Source organism: Micropterus dolomieu, linkage group LG13, assembly GCF_021292245.1.
Source record: "Micropterus dolomieu isolate WLL.071019.BEF.003 ecotype Adirondacks linkage group LG13, ASM2129224v1, whole genome shotgun sequence".
Classification (NCBI taxonomy): Eukaryota; Metazoa; Chordata; class Actinopteri; order Centrarchiformes; family Centrarchidae; genus Micropterus; species Micropterus dolomieu.
Window position 1 is genome coordinate 1,819,181 of NC_060162.1, and position 13,222 is coordinate 1,832,402.

General features: G+C 43.0%; 1 protein-coding gene across 4 annotated transcripts; it reads left to right on the forward strand.

Moving 5' to 3' along the window:
* The first annotated feature begins 661 nt into the window (after positions 1–661).
* On the forward strand, positions 662–13,177 carry ddx56 (DEAD (Asp-Glu-Ala-Asp) box helicase 56). 4 transcript variants are annotated; one of them, XM_046066971.1, is made up of 15 exons: positions 662–808; positions 1,813–1,974; positions 4,616–4,770; positions 4,879–5,049; positions 6,705–6,795; positions 6,918–7,159; positions 7,853–7,996; positions 8,534–8,647; positions 8,738–8,832; positions 9,809–9,882; positions 10,069–10,158; positions 10,238–10,343; positions 10,432–10,535; positions 11,958–12,028; positions 12,785–13,177. In XM_046066971.1, the coding sequence occupies exons 1-15, from the start codon at positions 752–754 to the stop codon at positions 12,810–12,812; spliced, it is 1,704 nt and encodes a 567-aa protein (XP_045922927.1). In that variant the 5' UTR covers positions 662–751; the 3' UTR covers positions 12,813–13,177. The 4 variants fall into 4 exon arrangements, with proteins under 4 accessions (XP_045922927.1, XP_045922928.1, XP_045922930.1 ...); XM_046066974.1 differs by lacking the exon at positions 662–808 and adding an exon at positions 848–1,121; XM_046066973.1 differs by lacking the exon at positions 662–808 and adding an exon at positions 848–1,050.
* Positions 13,178–13,222: the final 45 nt, after the last annotated feature.

Genomic DNA, 13,222 nt, shown 5'->3' on the forward strand with positions numbered 1-13,222 from the left:
CTCTGTAATGTCTTTTTCACTGGATGTATTCAAATAAAGATTTTGAAGGAATTCACTTTGTTAAGATAATAATAAATAATAGGCAGGTTTTCTGCCGATTAATTTCTCCGTGAAGTGAAACCCATAGGAATAGTCCCCGAGTACACTGAGCTTGATATATGTATTTATTTTTAATCTTTATAGCAAAAAGAGGAATACAGCTTACATGTGGCATAGAAAGGTACTATAACAGTATACAAATACATAAAATAAAATATTTGCCGGGGGTAGCCTATATTACATAAAGATATTAAAAGGGGACCCTATGTTGACAGTCGTCACAACCTTTCTGTCGTTGAATTTAGAAATTAAATTGACAGGATGTACAACCTCATAGAGAAAAAGACAAGCTGGTAGAATTTATATTTATGAATGTGGAGTTTTGCCATCATTTTCTTTACTTTGACTTTTAGAAAAGCTCCCACATTAATGTAAAATCTCTATAAATATGTTCAGTGTTTAATGTGCAGCCAAAATAAAACTGTTTCTGGGTGCTTTTCGCAGAAAGACCGGTTTGTATCGATGTCTCTTTTAGATTTAACCATGTTGTGATTAACGGAGTAAAATCTGGGACTTATTCTAACCAACATGAAGAATAAATGAAGAATCATCTAAACACGGAGCTTGAGCGGAGGGACGTGAAGGCAACGTGACGTACATCTCCTGCGACGCACGTGTGAGCAGTGTGGTGAGGAGAGAGAGAGAGAGAGAAATGGCAGCTGAGAGGCTTCAGTTTCATGAAATGGGATTAGACGACCGTCTTTTAAAGGTAACGAAGTGTTCGTGTCATTAAATGTGAAGTAAAGAGGCTGAACGAGCGGCTGGAGGACAGAAACTGCGGCTGCGCAGCAACACGTCAGCGGGCGAGAAAACAGAAGAAACACGTGAAGCTTTCTTTAATTTAGCTGTTTGCATCCGGAGAAGTTCGCCTCCGTCTCTGCGTGACTGTCCAGCTGCTGCCTTGATAAAACCTCTCCGGCCTCGTGAAGATCAGCGAGACTTCCTGCGGAGGTTTTACTCCAACACAGAATTTAGCTTCAGCACAAACTAGTGGAGACTTGCAGGGACGGTGCATTTTCCAGGTGTCCACCTCATGTAACTCCATCGTTTGTTTGGGGACGTGCGCCACAGGGGCTGCACGCTTCATTGAAATATTATCGAAATCTCAAAAACGGCCAAGTTAAATATCCAAAAATCACTGAAGCTGCTTTTTTCTGTGGAAGTAAAAATGTGTGAATTAAGATGAACTGTAGAGATGCAGAGACTCTCCTGCATACAAATTCTGTTCTCCACATGTAAGAAAACGCGTTTGTTTGGTAAAGGAGAGCCAAACAAATGCTGTCACTCATGATTGTAACAGCAGTAATCGCAAATCAAATCTAAATCATAATATCTGTCTAAATAATCGCAGGATGATGTTTTTCTTTTTACCTTATCACGCAGCCAGATGTACCAAAGAATAACATCGTATAAGTTTGACATTGTAACATGATTTTGTGGCCCTGTGTTGTTGAGGGGCCTCCTGTTTATGTTGTGTTTACTGTCTGATGGGGAGTCGACTCGTTTATCCAGATGTAGAGTTATTGCGTTACTACTGTCGCACAACCGAGTACAGTTGTGCTGTTGAACAAGATCCTGATCCTGCAGAAGAGAAAATAAAAACCGGGCTATTAAATGTGTGGCATCTGAGCCGGAGTCGTTAGTTTCACCTCTTCTCTTTCTCTCTCAGCCGTGCTCTGCTCTCTGAAATCAGTCCTTGTGGTTCTGTTTCAGGCGGTTGCAGATCTGGGTTGGTCCCAGCCCACTCTGATCCAGGAGAAGGCCGTCCCTCTGGCCCTGGAGGGGAAAGACCTGCTGGCTCGAGCCCGGACCGGCTCCGGAAAGACCGCGGCTTATGCCATACCTGTGATCCAGCGCGTCCTGGCCTCCAAACAGGTGAGGGGGAAAAACAGAAGTGACGTTTAATGATGTTTAATTTAACCCATCTGATCAAATACCTGCTTTTCTCATACTGGAGGAAATATTTTGGACATCTGGAGCTGCGACTGATCATTCTGTTCTTTGTGGATTATTTTCTGTAGTAATCAGTAAGTTTGTTTGGTCCATTAAACGGTCAAGAAGACGTCCTCAAATGTTGTGTTTTGTCCAGAACACAAAGAGAATATATGAATGAAAATATTCACAGTTAAGAAGCTGGAAACCGAAGAATTCAGACTTTTTTTCCCTTTAAAAAATGACTCAAATCTATTATAAAAATAGTTGGTGATTAACTTAAGAGTTTCTAATAATCAGTTAATCGTTCTGTAGAAACATCTCTGCCTGTTTGCATCTCTAAATACTCGCGTGGCTCTTAAACATCATATTCTGTTGGTCTGTTTGTTGCCAGTCAGCCACGTTATGCTCAGCTTTACGAGTGTTCAATGAAATCCGTCATAGAAAGTTACAAGTAGAGGTCGACCGATGCCGATGTTTAGAGAGCAGGGCGGCTGATGTACAACGCCGACATCAAAACAAAGAAAAGTCCCGTATAATTCATTATTCCTGCAGAGTACAATCTAATATTCATGTTATCTCAGCCAGTAATGTTGTTGTTTTGCATCGGGTCTTATTAATCAATGAAATACAAACATACTTTGGGTTCTGCTGTAGATTTCAGAGCGTGGCTGGTGTTTAAGGGAGAGCGAGGTGCGCTTCATTCAGCTGCGTTATTTTCAGTCGCGGGATAAAGTAGCTGAAGCCTTTTGGAATTTTCAGGATTTCTGCATGAATTGGTCATAAAATGTGATCTGATCTTCATTTAAGTCACAACAACAGACAAACACAGTCTGCTCAAACTAATACCACGCAAACATTCACAGTGCAGGGTGGAACCTTGGATTCCTGCACATCAGACCTGAACATCATTCAGGAATATTCTTCTGCTCTCTTGAAGTCAGGACTCTGACTCCAGAAGGTGGATTTTCTTCCGCTGAAGCCATTCTGATGTTCTTCTGTGCTTTGGGTCGTTGTCCTGATACTGAGTCGTTTTCTGCTTCATTTGGCAGACAGATGGCCTTAACATTCTCCTACAAACTTTCTTGATAAACTTTGGAATTCATATTTCCGTCGATGATAGTAACTCTTTCATTTTATGAACAATTTACGTAGAAATCCTGGTGATTCCGAAGGGTTCACGTTAGGGATGCACAGATTGTTCGGCCATCGAAATTAATCGTCCGAAAATGGCAAAATAGCACTTTCGGTGTTCGGCCTAAGGAGTCAAAAGGTTAAATTTTACCGAACAATTACGTTGACATGTCGATATGGACACGATAAAAAGTTTCATATCTTTCGATATCGATATTTATCACGATAAGAATCAAATCGTTATTTCTTTTGCGTTTAACGGCTGATTTTTGCTCCTGAGTGAAAGTTGAAGAAACCTGATGGTTATTGTGGTTTTAAACTCTTTGTTTTTTTTGTTTTTTTTTTTATCGTCATCACTTGAGGCCAAACAGTGGATCACTTCACAAATCTGAGGTAGAACATTCAAAACAATTATGATAAAATCTTTGTCAACAAACATGCACGAGTTAAATTAATCTTTTTTCAGTCCTAACAAAATAAACATCTTAATAAAAAAAACTAAGTCCTAATTTATGTATGATTCAAGTGAATAAAATCAAACATTGAAAATTTTTTTCTATTGTTATTGAAAAAAATTATATTGCGATAATTATTGTTATTGTTTTATTGTGCAGTCCTACATGTCGGCAGTGTGGAAGCATTTTAAAGTGTCAGAAAAAGACGGAAAAATGGCCGTTTGCAGACGCTGTTCCGCTGAACTGTCTCCGAGCACATCCACTCCATCTGCGGCTGACTTCTTAGAAAAGGCAACAGTCTGACCCGCTTTGAGTCTTTCTGTCACTCGTCTGTGAGAAGGTGATTAAGCTAGCCGCACCTAAATCTGGAGTGCACGCGTATTAAAGCCTTTACGGTAAATCCACTCAAACGGACCAGAGCGAGCTGACAGGCAGGTTAGAGACTTTATCCTGTCAGTTTGTCTCTTTACAAAGACAAGTGCTGCAGTGTGAGAGTCCTGCCTGAAGAGAGGCTGTGAAGAACCACATACAACATGTGACAACGTCCGGTTTTCAAAATAAGGCGTCTATACAGGATGGAAATAAGATTAATTGGATTATATTCACAGAAAGTATAAAACATATTACATGTGGCCATTAAAAGTAAATGGACACGTGTAATTTACTTTAGCGGACCCTCTTGGGCCCCGGACCCCCCCGACTATAGTCTCTCCACAAGGAAAAAGCACATTATGATTATTTAATTTATGCAATGGTGGGAAAAAAAGGCAAAATAAGTGGAATAAATGTGAATGTACTTGTTCGGTATTCGGCAATTTTTTCATTATATTCAGTTTCGCTTCGGCCAGAGCTCACCACACCGACACGAATAGGATTCACATTATTAATTGACCTCACACAAGTGAAAACAATTCCATTTATTTTTATTTATATATCAGAAGTTATCTCGTTACATGTCATGTGACCCACGTCTTCCTTTTTGTCGTTACCTTCAGAGCGTTCGTGAGCAGGACGTGAGAGCTCTGATCCTGGTACCAACCAAGGAGCTGGGTCAGCAGGTTCAGACCATGATCAGACAGTTGACGGCGTACTGCTCCAGGGACGTCCGGGTGGCCGACATCTCCGGGAAAGCGGACCTGTCGGCGCAGAGGTCGGTCTGCTCGGGGACGCTCGTCCACATTTCATATACAACGAACTAAAAACCAGATCTCCTGGAGCGACGTGATCAGTGTGTGGTTTTCTGTTGTGTTTGGAACAGGCCCATCTTAATGGAGAAGCCTGACGTGGTCGTGGGGACGCCGTCCCGTGCGCTCGCCCACCTCAACGCCCGGAACCTGGTCCTGCATTCGTCCCTGGAGACGCTGGTCGTAGATGAGGCCGACCTGCTCTTCTCCTTTGGCTTCGAGGCGGACCTGAAGAACTTGTTGTGGTGAGAACAGGCGAGCAGGGACAGACGTGCGTTTACTGTGTCGACCACGTGGATATGAGAAAACTTTCTGTTTGAAGGATCTTCAAAAGCCTGAAGGGGAGAAAATATTTCATTAGAAAATGCAAACGATGAGTGAAAAGTCGTTCCCCTCAGGTTGATCTGTGCTCCTGACCCCCAGGTTTAGTATCTGGGTTAGTTTCTTTTTAACATATGGCTGTCGAATCATAGGCCTAGTTATTTATTTATTTATATGTTCAGAAATGCCAGAGTGCCTTGTTCTTGCTGCACATCCAGAGTCCGTAACATTTTAGTATTTTATGTATTTTGGTCATGTATCTGTGTTTGTCCTGTGTCTATAGGCGCGTTTGACTTCATGCTGCGCAGCGCTGACGTAAGTAACTTTCGCCGGCGCTGCAAAACGTCACCACGTCAGGTGACATTAAAACCTTACGGGAGCAAGACGGCCGCACTTGCTTTTCTCCAGCTGCAAAAGTTGGACCCACACTAATTCCGCTGCATTTTTCTGCGAGATTAGAGTTGGGCCGTGGTTGTGATTGTAACTCCCCCCTCAAATTTTCACATTCACAAACCTGTGAGAGCAGGTTTTAGTGCAGCAGGTGAGCCGCACGTCGGCAGATCTGCACTCTGTTGCTTTACCTGGTCTGTGCTTAAAATATCCACCGTGACTTGAAACGTAATTTAATAGTCTTCCAATTTTTCTTTCTACCGAGTGACGTCTGTGCGAGAACACATGCACATAAGACAACCGGCGCACCCGATGCCATCGTCCATCCCGATGTTTCATTGTAGACCTCGCCCAACCCTACGCGAGATCATCGATCTCAGCTCACAGTAAGCTGATGCAGATAGACTGTGTCCGACTTGTCGCCCCTGCAGTCGCCTGCAGCTCATGTTAGACTATCAAGTCGGCGAAAATCAGCCACAGTCATCTCGAACGCACCTTATGTCTTGCTGCAGAACCAGTTACCCTACAGGGACAAATAAAGTTTAAATAAGAATAAAGCTCCGTGGGGGAAACGGTAAAGTCCACTGATAGTTTCAAAGATGCACAAAAGGTTTGAGTGGACAACAGGCAGTTTTGGATGTTGGTTCAGTTAACGAGCACAGATGTGCCAAGGCAGATTTTATTTTAACAGTTGTAGGTGTAACGTTTGGTCACTAGGGGGCAGAGTAAGTTAACATATAAACTCAGAGTTCAACCCTGACTTACATTCACATCACAGTGCTGATAATGGCTAACATGTAACATCCAGCAACGTTATCCTCCAGCTGGAGCCGTCTTTCTCCTTTTAGCTCTTCTATGTTCACCTGATTTGATTCAGCATTTAAGAACAACGCTAGCAGTATTCTGTGTGTCCAAAACACACCAGCCCGTCCCTCAGTACTTCTCAAAATCCTGTCTGTTCCTCAAACAGCTGCTCAGACAAACAGGAGGAAATAGTGCATTTGTTGGGGACTATTTTCGTGGAGTATTTGGTTTATCTGGGACTGAGTCAGAATAACAATGAAGCTCTAAGACTCAGAGGGAGAAGAGACATCACACACAGGACTTGTTGGGAGATAGATTCAGGTTTTCCACGTATTCTAAACGCCTGTCTTTTCTCTTCAAATGTACCTGTCCTGCTGTGTTTCAGTCACCTGCCGAAGATCTACCAGTCGTTCCTGATGTCTGCGACTCTCACTGAGGATGTTCAGGCCTTAAAGGAGCTGCTGCTACACAACCCTGTAATGCCACTCTCATATTCAGTCTCAGAAAGGTTGTCTGTGTGTTACAAAGTCTCTGCTTCAGAAGAAACAGCTGCACGGTGTAGGGTTTGGTCTTCATACGTGGATCTGTGCCCTCCCAGGTGATCCTGAAGCTCCAGGGCTCTCAGCTCCCCGACAGCAGCCAGCTGCAGCAGTACAGCGTTAAATGCGAGGAGGAGGACAAGTTCCTGCTCATCTACACGCTGCTGAGGCTGCGGCTGGTTCAGGGCAAGACGCTGGTGTTCGTGGGAGCGGTGGAGCGATGCTACAGACTCAAACTGTTTCTGGAACAGTTTGGGATTCCTGCCTGCGTGCTGAACTCGGAGCTGCCCGTCCAGTCCAGGTGAGAGTCTGTTTACAGAGGAAACTCTTTTTCTTCCACTAGGTCGTCTAACAGCTGATGGTGAGCTGCTTTTACATTTCCAGGCCTTTCCTCTGTGCATGTACTTGTTTCTATGGTGAAGACTCACAAAGAGAAGCCGCTTCAAGTCTGCAGTTTCACTAAATAGTAGATGGTTTATTTTAATTTTTTGGTCTCTTATTTGTCCTCATCACGTCCAGCACAGGTTATGTAAATACATACAGTCAAGGCCAGTTTATACTTATGCACCAAGCCTTCGCTGTAGCCGCCGTTGTGAGCGTTTATGCTTCTGCGTTGGTGTCTGCGTCGCTCTGCAGCTACACCTCCACAACACTAGTGGGCTGTGGGGTTTCTATGTTCCACTGTGTTTGCATTTCTTCTTTGTTGGTGTAGGCTGCCACAAACAGTAGGTGCGTTCGAGATGACTTGATAGTCTAACATGAGCTGCAGGCGACTGCAGGGGCGGGGAATAAAAATGGCGCCATCAAGTCGGACTGAGATCAATGAGCATGCCTTATTTTAAGTTTAAGTTGACGCAAAAGTAGAAATTCACACAGTAACATAATATAAGCTGAAGTCGCCTTTCAGTTAAATGAAACTACAGTAGATTATAGTAGAGTACAACAAATTAATTCCCTGTTCTTCTGTTGTTTCCCGCCACACGGCTGTCTGCAGGAGTCACATCATCACTCAGTTTAATCAGGGGTTTTACGACTACATCATCGCCACAGACGAAACCAGCCTGGCCGACCCCACTGCTGCTCCGCAGACGACTGCAGGCAAAGGGAAGAAGAAAAAGACCGCAGAGAAAGGAGGAAAGTGAGTCGCATCAGATTTTCTTGGCAATGCTGGCGCAGCGAATCACAGCAGCCACGTGCTCTGCAGCTTCAGACTCTGACAGCTAAACAGGGCTGAAGCAGGAAAACGTGCAAACCAAAATATCAGGTTGTCTCAGGGGGCCGTCATGTACAGCTGGAGCACACACAGCAAATGTGATTCACACAAGCCACAAGGAACGCTGTGGTGGGGAAAAGAAACCAAATTGTAGCGGAAACGGCGAACACACCACTCTGTGTCAGTGATTTAGTAACATGACGCAAACAGGAGGTGAGGTGTTTATTTAGATTAGCAGGGGCACTTTTCTTTCTGTGATGAGACGTTTACAGTGAGCTTTTGAACGTGGTGCTGAGGCTTTGGCTCTTTAATCTCTTTCCCACACACTTTGGATAATGCAAATCTTCTGCCAAACCACGGACACCACATTCTGAAGCATTGATCTGAGTCCTCACACAGCCAGACGTTTCTGCAGACCTTTGGTGACACGTTGACAATAACTGCCGAACGATGTTTTTAAAGGACTAAGGACAAGGAGTACGGCGTCTCCAGAGGTGTGGACTTCCAAAACGTTGCCAATGTCATCAACTTTGATTTCCCCGCGTCTGTAGAATCATACATTCATCGAGTTGGAAGGTAAGAAGCTCCCCGTCGTTTATTTGCGAATGCCGATTGGCCCTCTGTCTGAGCGCTTCCTGATCATTTGGTTTGTTGTCCTGTCGTCAGAACGGCGCGAGCAGACAACCCCGGCACGGCTCTGTCCTTCATCTCTCACACTGAGCTGGGTTTGCTGTCGGAGGTGGAGGAGGCCCTCGCAGGAGGTAACGAGGACGTCATTTTAGTCTTTTTATTAGTGTTTAGTCCATGAGAAAGTGGGAAAGGGCGTCACCAGCAGGTCAGTGACGACTGGAACACTTTCACTCTGCAGCTACAGGACAGCAACATGTTGATAACATAAAGCTTTGTAAACTAACTATCCCTCTTTCTCCTTAAAATGAGCCGTTGCAGCTGACCTGGTTTTAATGCTGCTGAATGTTTCCCTCCCTCCTGTGTGACGCTCACTTCTTTCCTGCTCTTACACTGCAAAAACTGAGCTCTCAAAAACGAAGGGGGGGAAAAAAGCAATAAAATGGGGGAAATATTACTTAAAATAAGCAAAATTATCGGCCAACAGAACAACAATATTTCCCTTGCTACTTAAGGACAAAAAAAACTTGAAATGAGTGAAATTCTCTAACATAAAAGCCGCCTGGTAAGAAGAAATATCTTATCAGACAAAAAACAAGCAAATTTTGCCTTCAATTAAGATAATTCATCTTACTTAGATTTTAGTTTTTGCAGTGTATTTAATAGGAAACGAGAAAAAAAAAGGCTTTCAAATGCATTTCATCAATATAGCGTTTTTGAATTGAAATATATATTATAATGTTATGGTCAGCTGCGATTGGCTGCAGCCCCCGCGACCCTGTACGCAGGATTAGCGGTTGACGATGGATGGATTATAACACTGTGTCATAGTTTAAGTAGATAACACTTTTTACGATGAACTTTATTCTTCCTGGTGTGTCAGAATACTGCAGATTCAAGAGGAAGATGGTTGAATCTCTAAAGGATAAATTATGATCTGAGTGAGGGGAGAAGGGAGGTCGCTTTTGACCTGTAATAGCTGATAATGAGCAAGGAAGTCCTCGAACAACCAGTGTTTTAATGTATCCGCCTGATTAATCTCGGCGTCTAATCCTCTGACTGTTGAGTGGAACATTAACGTGTCTGAAAGGCGTGTTTACTTTGTTTCAGATCACGCTGAATCTGTTCTGAAGCCTTATGAGTTTAAGATGGAAGAGATTGAAGGCTTCAGGTACAGGTGCAGGGTGAGTATCCTCGTCATGTTTGTGAAGTGACAAAGCCAGCAGGATCAACTGTCTTCTCTGTCCGGTTTACTTTTGCCTAGTGTCCATAAGAAAAGCTAAGAACACATGATACGCTGGCTTCAGTTCAGACTGTGGTTCACCTTCAGGTTTGCTAAGTGCTGTAAAAGTTTTATCGTGTGTCTGCAGGACGCGATGCGTTCAGTGACCAAGCAGGCGGTCAGGGAGGCCCGGCTGAAAGAGATCAAACAGGAGCTGCTCAATTCAGAAAAACTGAAGGTGAGTGACTCTGCGGAGAGATTAGTGCAGGTGGACCCGTGAGGGCGTTTTCTGATCGGCTGTTTCTGCTGTCTCTCAGACATATTTTGACGATAACCCCAGAGATCTGCAGCTGCTCAGACACGACAAAGACCTGCATCCTGCTGTCGTCAAGCCCCACCTGAGGAACGTGCCCGAGTACCTCAGTAAGACGCGCACACAGTAAACATTAGGTCACGCTCACAGAGATGTCCGTCTCTGCTAACTCATCGTTTTTTCTCCGACTTCCTTCAGTTCCTGAGACCCTGAGGGGCGCCGTGAATCCGCTGTTAAGCAGCAGGAGGAGGAAGAGGAAGGAAAAAGCCAAGCCGGAAGGAGTCGTCAAGAGCAGCTTCAAGGTGAGACGATCAAATGAAACTGTACGTCCCTCTGACGAGCAGCTACAGAGCAGCGTGACGAGCCCGCAGGTCTCGAGGAAAGTAAACGGTGATTAATTTTTTATTATGAGCTCGAACAAGCTGTGGCTCAGGAGGTAGAGCGGGTTGGCCGTTAATTGGAATGTCGGCGGTTCAATCCCCGGCTCCCCCTGTTTACATGTCGAAGTGTCCTTGGGCAAGATACTGAACCCCGAATTGCCCCTGGCGGCTGTTCTGCCTGTGTATGAATGTGTTTGACTGGTGAATGCAGATGTAGTGTAAAAGCGCTTTGAGTGGTTGAAAAGACTAGAAAGGCACTATACAAGTACGGAGCATTTACAAAACCCCAAATGCAAAATCTCAGAAAATTAGAATATTACATGAAATCAATAAAAAAAAAAAAAGGATTTTAAATACAGAAATGTCAGCCCTCTGAGAAGTATAATCATGCATATGTACTTCTCACTTTGGACCACTGAGAAACAGACGTTTTTGTTTGACAAGAGGAACACGACATTTGAAGCCCGTGTTCAGGACCCGTCTGTGTGTGGCGGCTCTTGATGCAGTAACTCCAGCCTCAGTCCTTGTGAAGCTTCCTCACACATTTGAATGGCCTTTTCCTGACAATCCTCTCCAGGCTACGGTCATCCCTGCTGCTTGTGCACCTTTTTCTTCCACTTAACTTTCTATTAATGTGCCTTGATACAGCACTTTGAGAACATCCAACATCTTTTGCAGTTACCTTTTGAGGCTTTCCCTCCTTGTGGAGGGTGTTGATGGTTTTCTGCACAGCGGTCTTCTTCCACTGAACCAGACTGAGAGACCAGTTAAAAGCTCAGGAACCATTTGCAGGTGTTTTGGATTAATTAGCTGATTAGAGTGCGACACTTTGAGCCTACAATACTGAACCTTTTCACAATATAATAAATTTCTGAGAATTTGAATTTGGGGTTTTCATAAACTATACACAATAATCATCAACATTATATCAAAAAAAGGCTTGAAATATCTCACTTTGCATGTAATGAGTCTATATAATATATTAGTTTCACCTTTTAAGTTGAATTACTGAAATAAATGAACTTTTGCACGATATTCTACTTTTTTGAGTTTCACCTGTAGATATTTATCATTTTATTCTTTATCTCACTCATCTCACATATAGATAAAATGTTTTGTAAAATTCAAATGTTAGTTTCTATTTTTTTATTGCAAAGGAGACATTAACTTAGCTCAATTCCCGGTGGTCAGCTTTGATATGCCGCTTCAAGTTCTTAGTCTTTTTTTCCAAAAATCTTATAACCACGTTGCTCGCAGTCCGATATAATTAGGCACTCTGTGTTTTTTGTCCGCCTCACTTAATTTGAAACGGGACCAAATATCTAAGCGCCTCTTTCTCCTCAGCATGTTGTGTTCATCAGCAGAGGTTCCATCCTCCACAGTAACGTTTTCCTCGTGCACCAGGCGAGTGAAAAGTGAGTGAGAAAAATTGGCCTGTAATATTTTGTCTCCTGACAAAAAGAAAGCGAGATTTTAGTAATGTTTTTATTTTATGAATTACATTTTAGTCTCCTTGTTTTTTTTGTCAACAATATTGCATGTTAATAAAGTCACAGTCAGTGTTGAAGGACGTTGTCGCCGTCTCGTTTTCGTCAGGAACAAAAGGTTGTTGATGAATATATTTCGTTTAGTTTCGTCTGACGAAAGTAACACTAGTTAGAATATAATGGAAATCTCTTACCTTGCTTGGAGAAGCTTGTGACTATATTTTTATATTATTTCCACACATTTAGGTTTCAGAGATACATTTTTATATTTTGATGTTAATTTCTGAGTACAGCTGAAATAATAAATTGGTTAAACGAGTTCATCTCTGTCAGTTGTATAATGTAAATATTTTGTAGTTGTCTTAGTCTCATATGGAAAAAAAACTGTCTCTGTGAGACAAAAACAGAGGTTTGAAGACGTCACCGTGGGCTCTGGGAACTATTTTCTGACTTTTTACAGAAGAAACTATTAAACAAATTGAGACAATAATCCGTAGATTAATCGGTAATGGATATAATTGTCTCTTGCAGTCCTGTATCTAATTATCAGTGGTCAAACTCGCGTCTCTGTCAAGTGTACTTTTTAGAAGCGTTGTCCCTGTCTGTGTTTCACCAAGAATAACATTCAAACTGCATATTGAGACAAATTAGAAGTTAACCACAATAATTGACTTTGTCTTGTAGAAGAACATCCAGGGGAAGAACCCGCTGAAGAGTTTCCGATACACCGGAGGGAGGAACAGAAAAGGCAAAGCAGGCCGGTCATAGCTGCAGCCGCAGTCCACGTGAACGTGTGAATATGTTGTAACTGTGCAGAGACCGTCTGCAGGAGGACGGGATGGCGAGACAAATATAAACTGCATGGACTGTGGATGAAACGGCCTGCTGAAGCTTTATGGGCCGCGGACAGAATGGACTTTTGTGAACTTTGGAACAGTTTGAAGTTGGATTTTTATCTAATCCAAACATGATGTGAGTGTGGGCTGAGAATATGGGATGAATGCAGCGTCCATATCTTTTTGTTTCACTCTGGAAACATTCATAATGTTTATTAAAATAAAAAGATTTCTTCTCAAACATCGAGTATTTCTGTTGTAGTTCTAGTGAGTGAAATTTACAATG

Bases quoted from the DNA above. Each gene is read 5' to 3' on its own strand.
- ddx56 (XM_046066971.1), top strand. From the start codon at position 752: ATGGCAGCTGAGAGGCTTCAGTTTCATGAAATGGGATTAGACGACCGT. The intron at 1,975-4,615 runs GTGAGGGGGAAA...CGTTACCTTCAG, and splicing joins GCGTCCTGGCCTCCAAACAG to AGCGTTCGTGAGCAGGACGT. The intron at 7,160-7,852 runs GTGAGAGTCTGT...GGCTGTCTGCAG, and splicing joins GAGCTGCCCGTCCAGTCCAG to GAGTCACATCATCACTCAGT.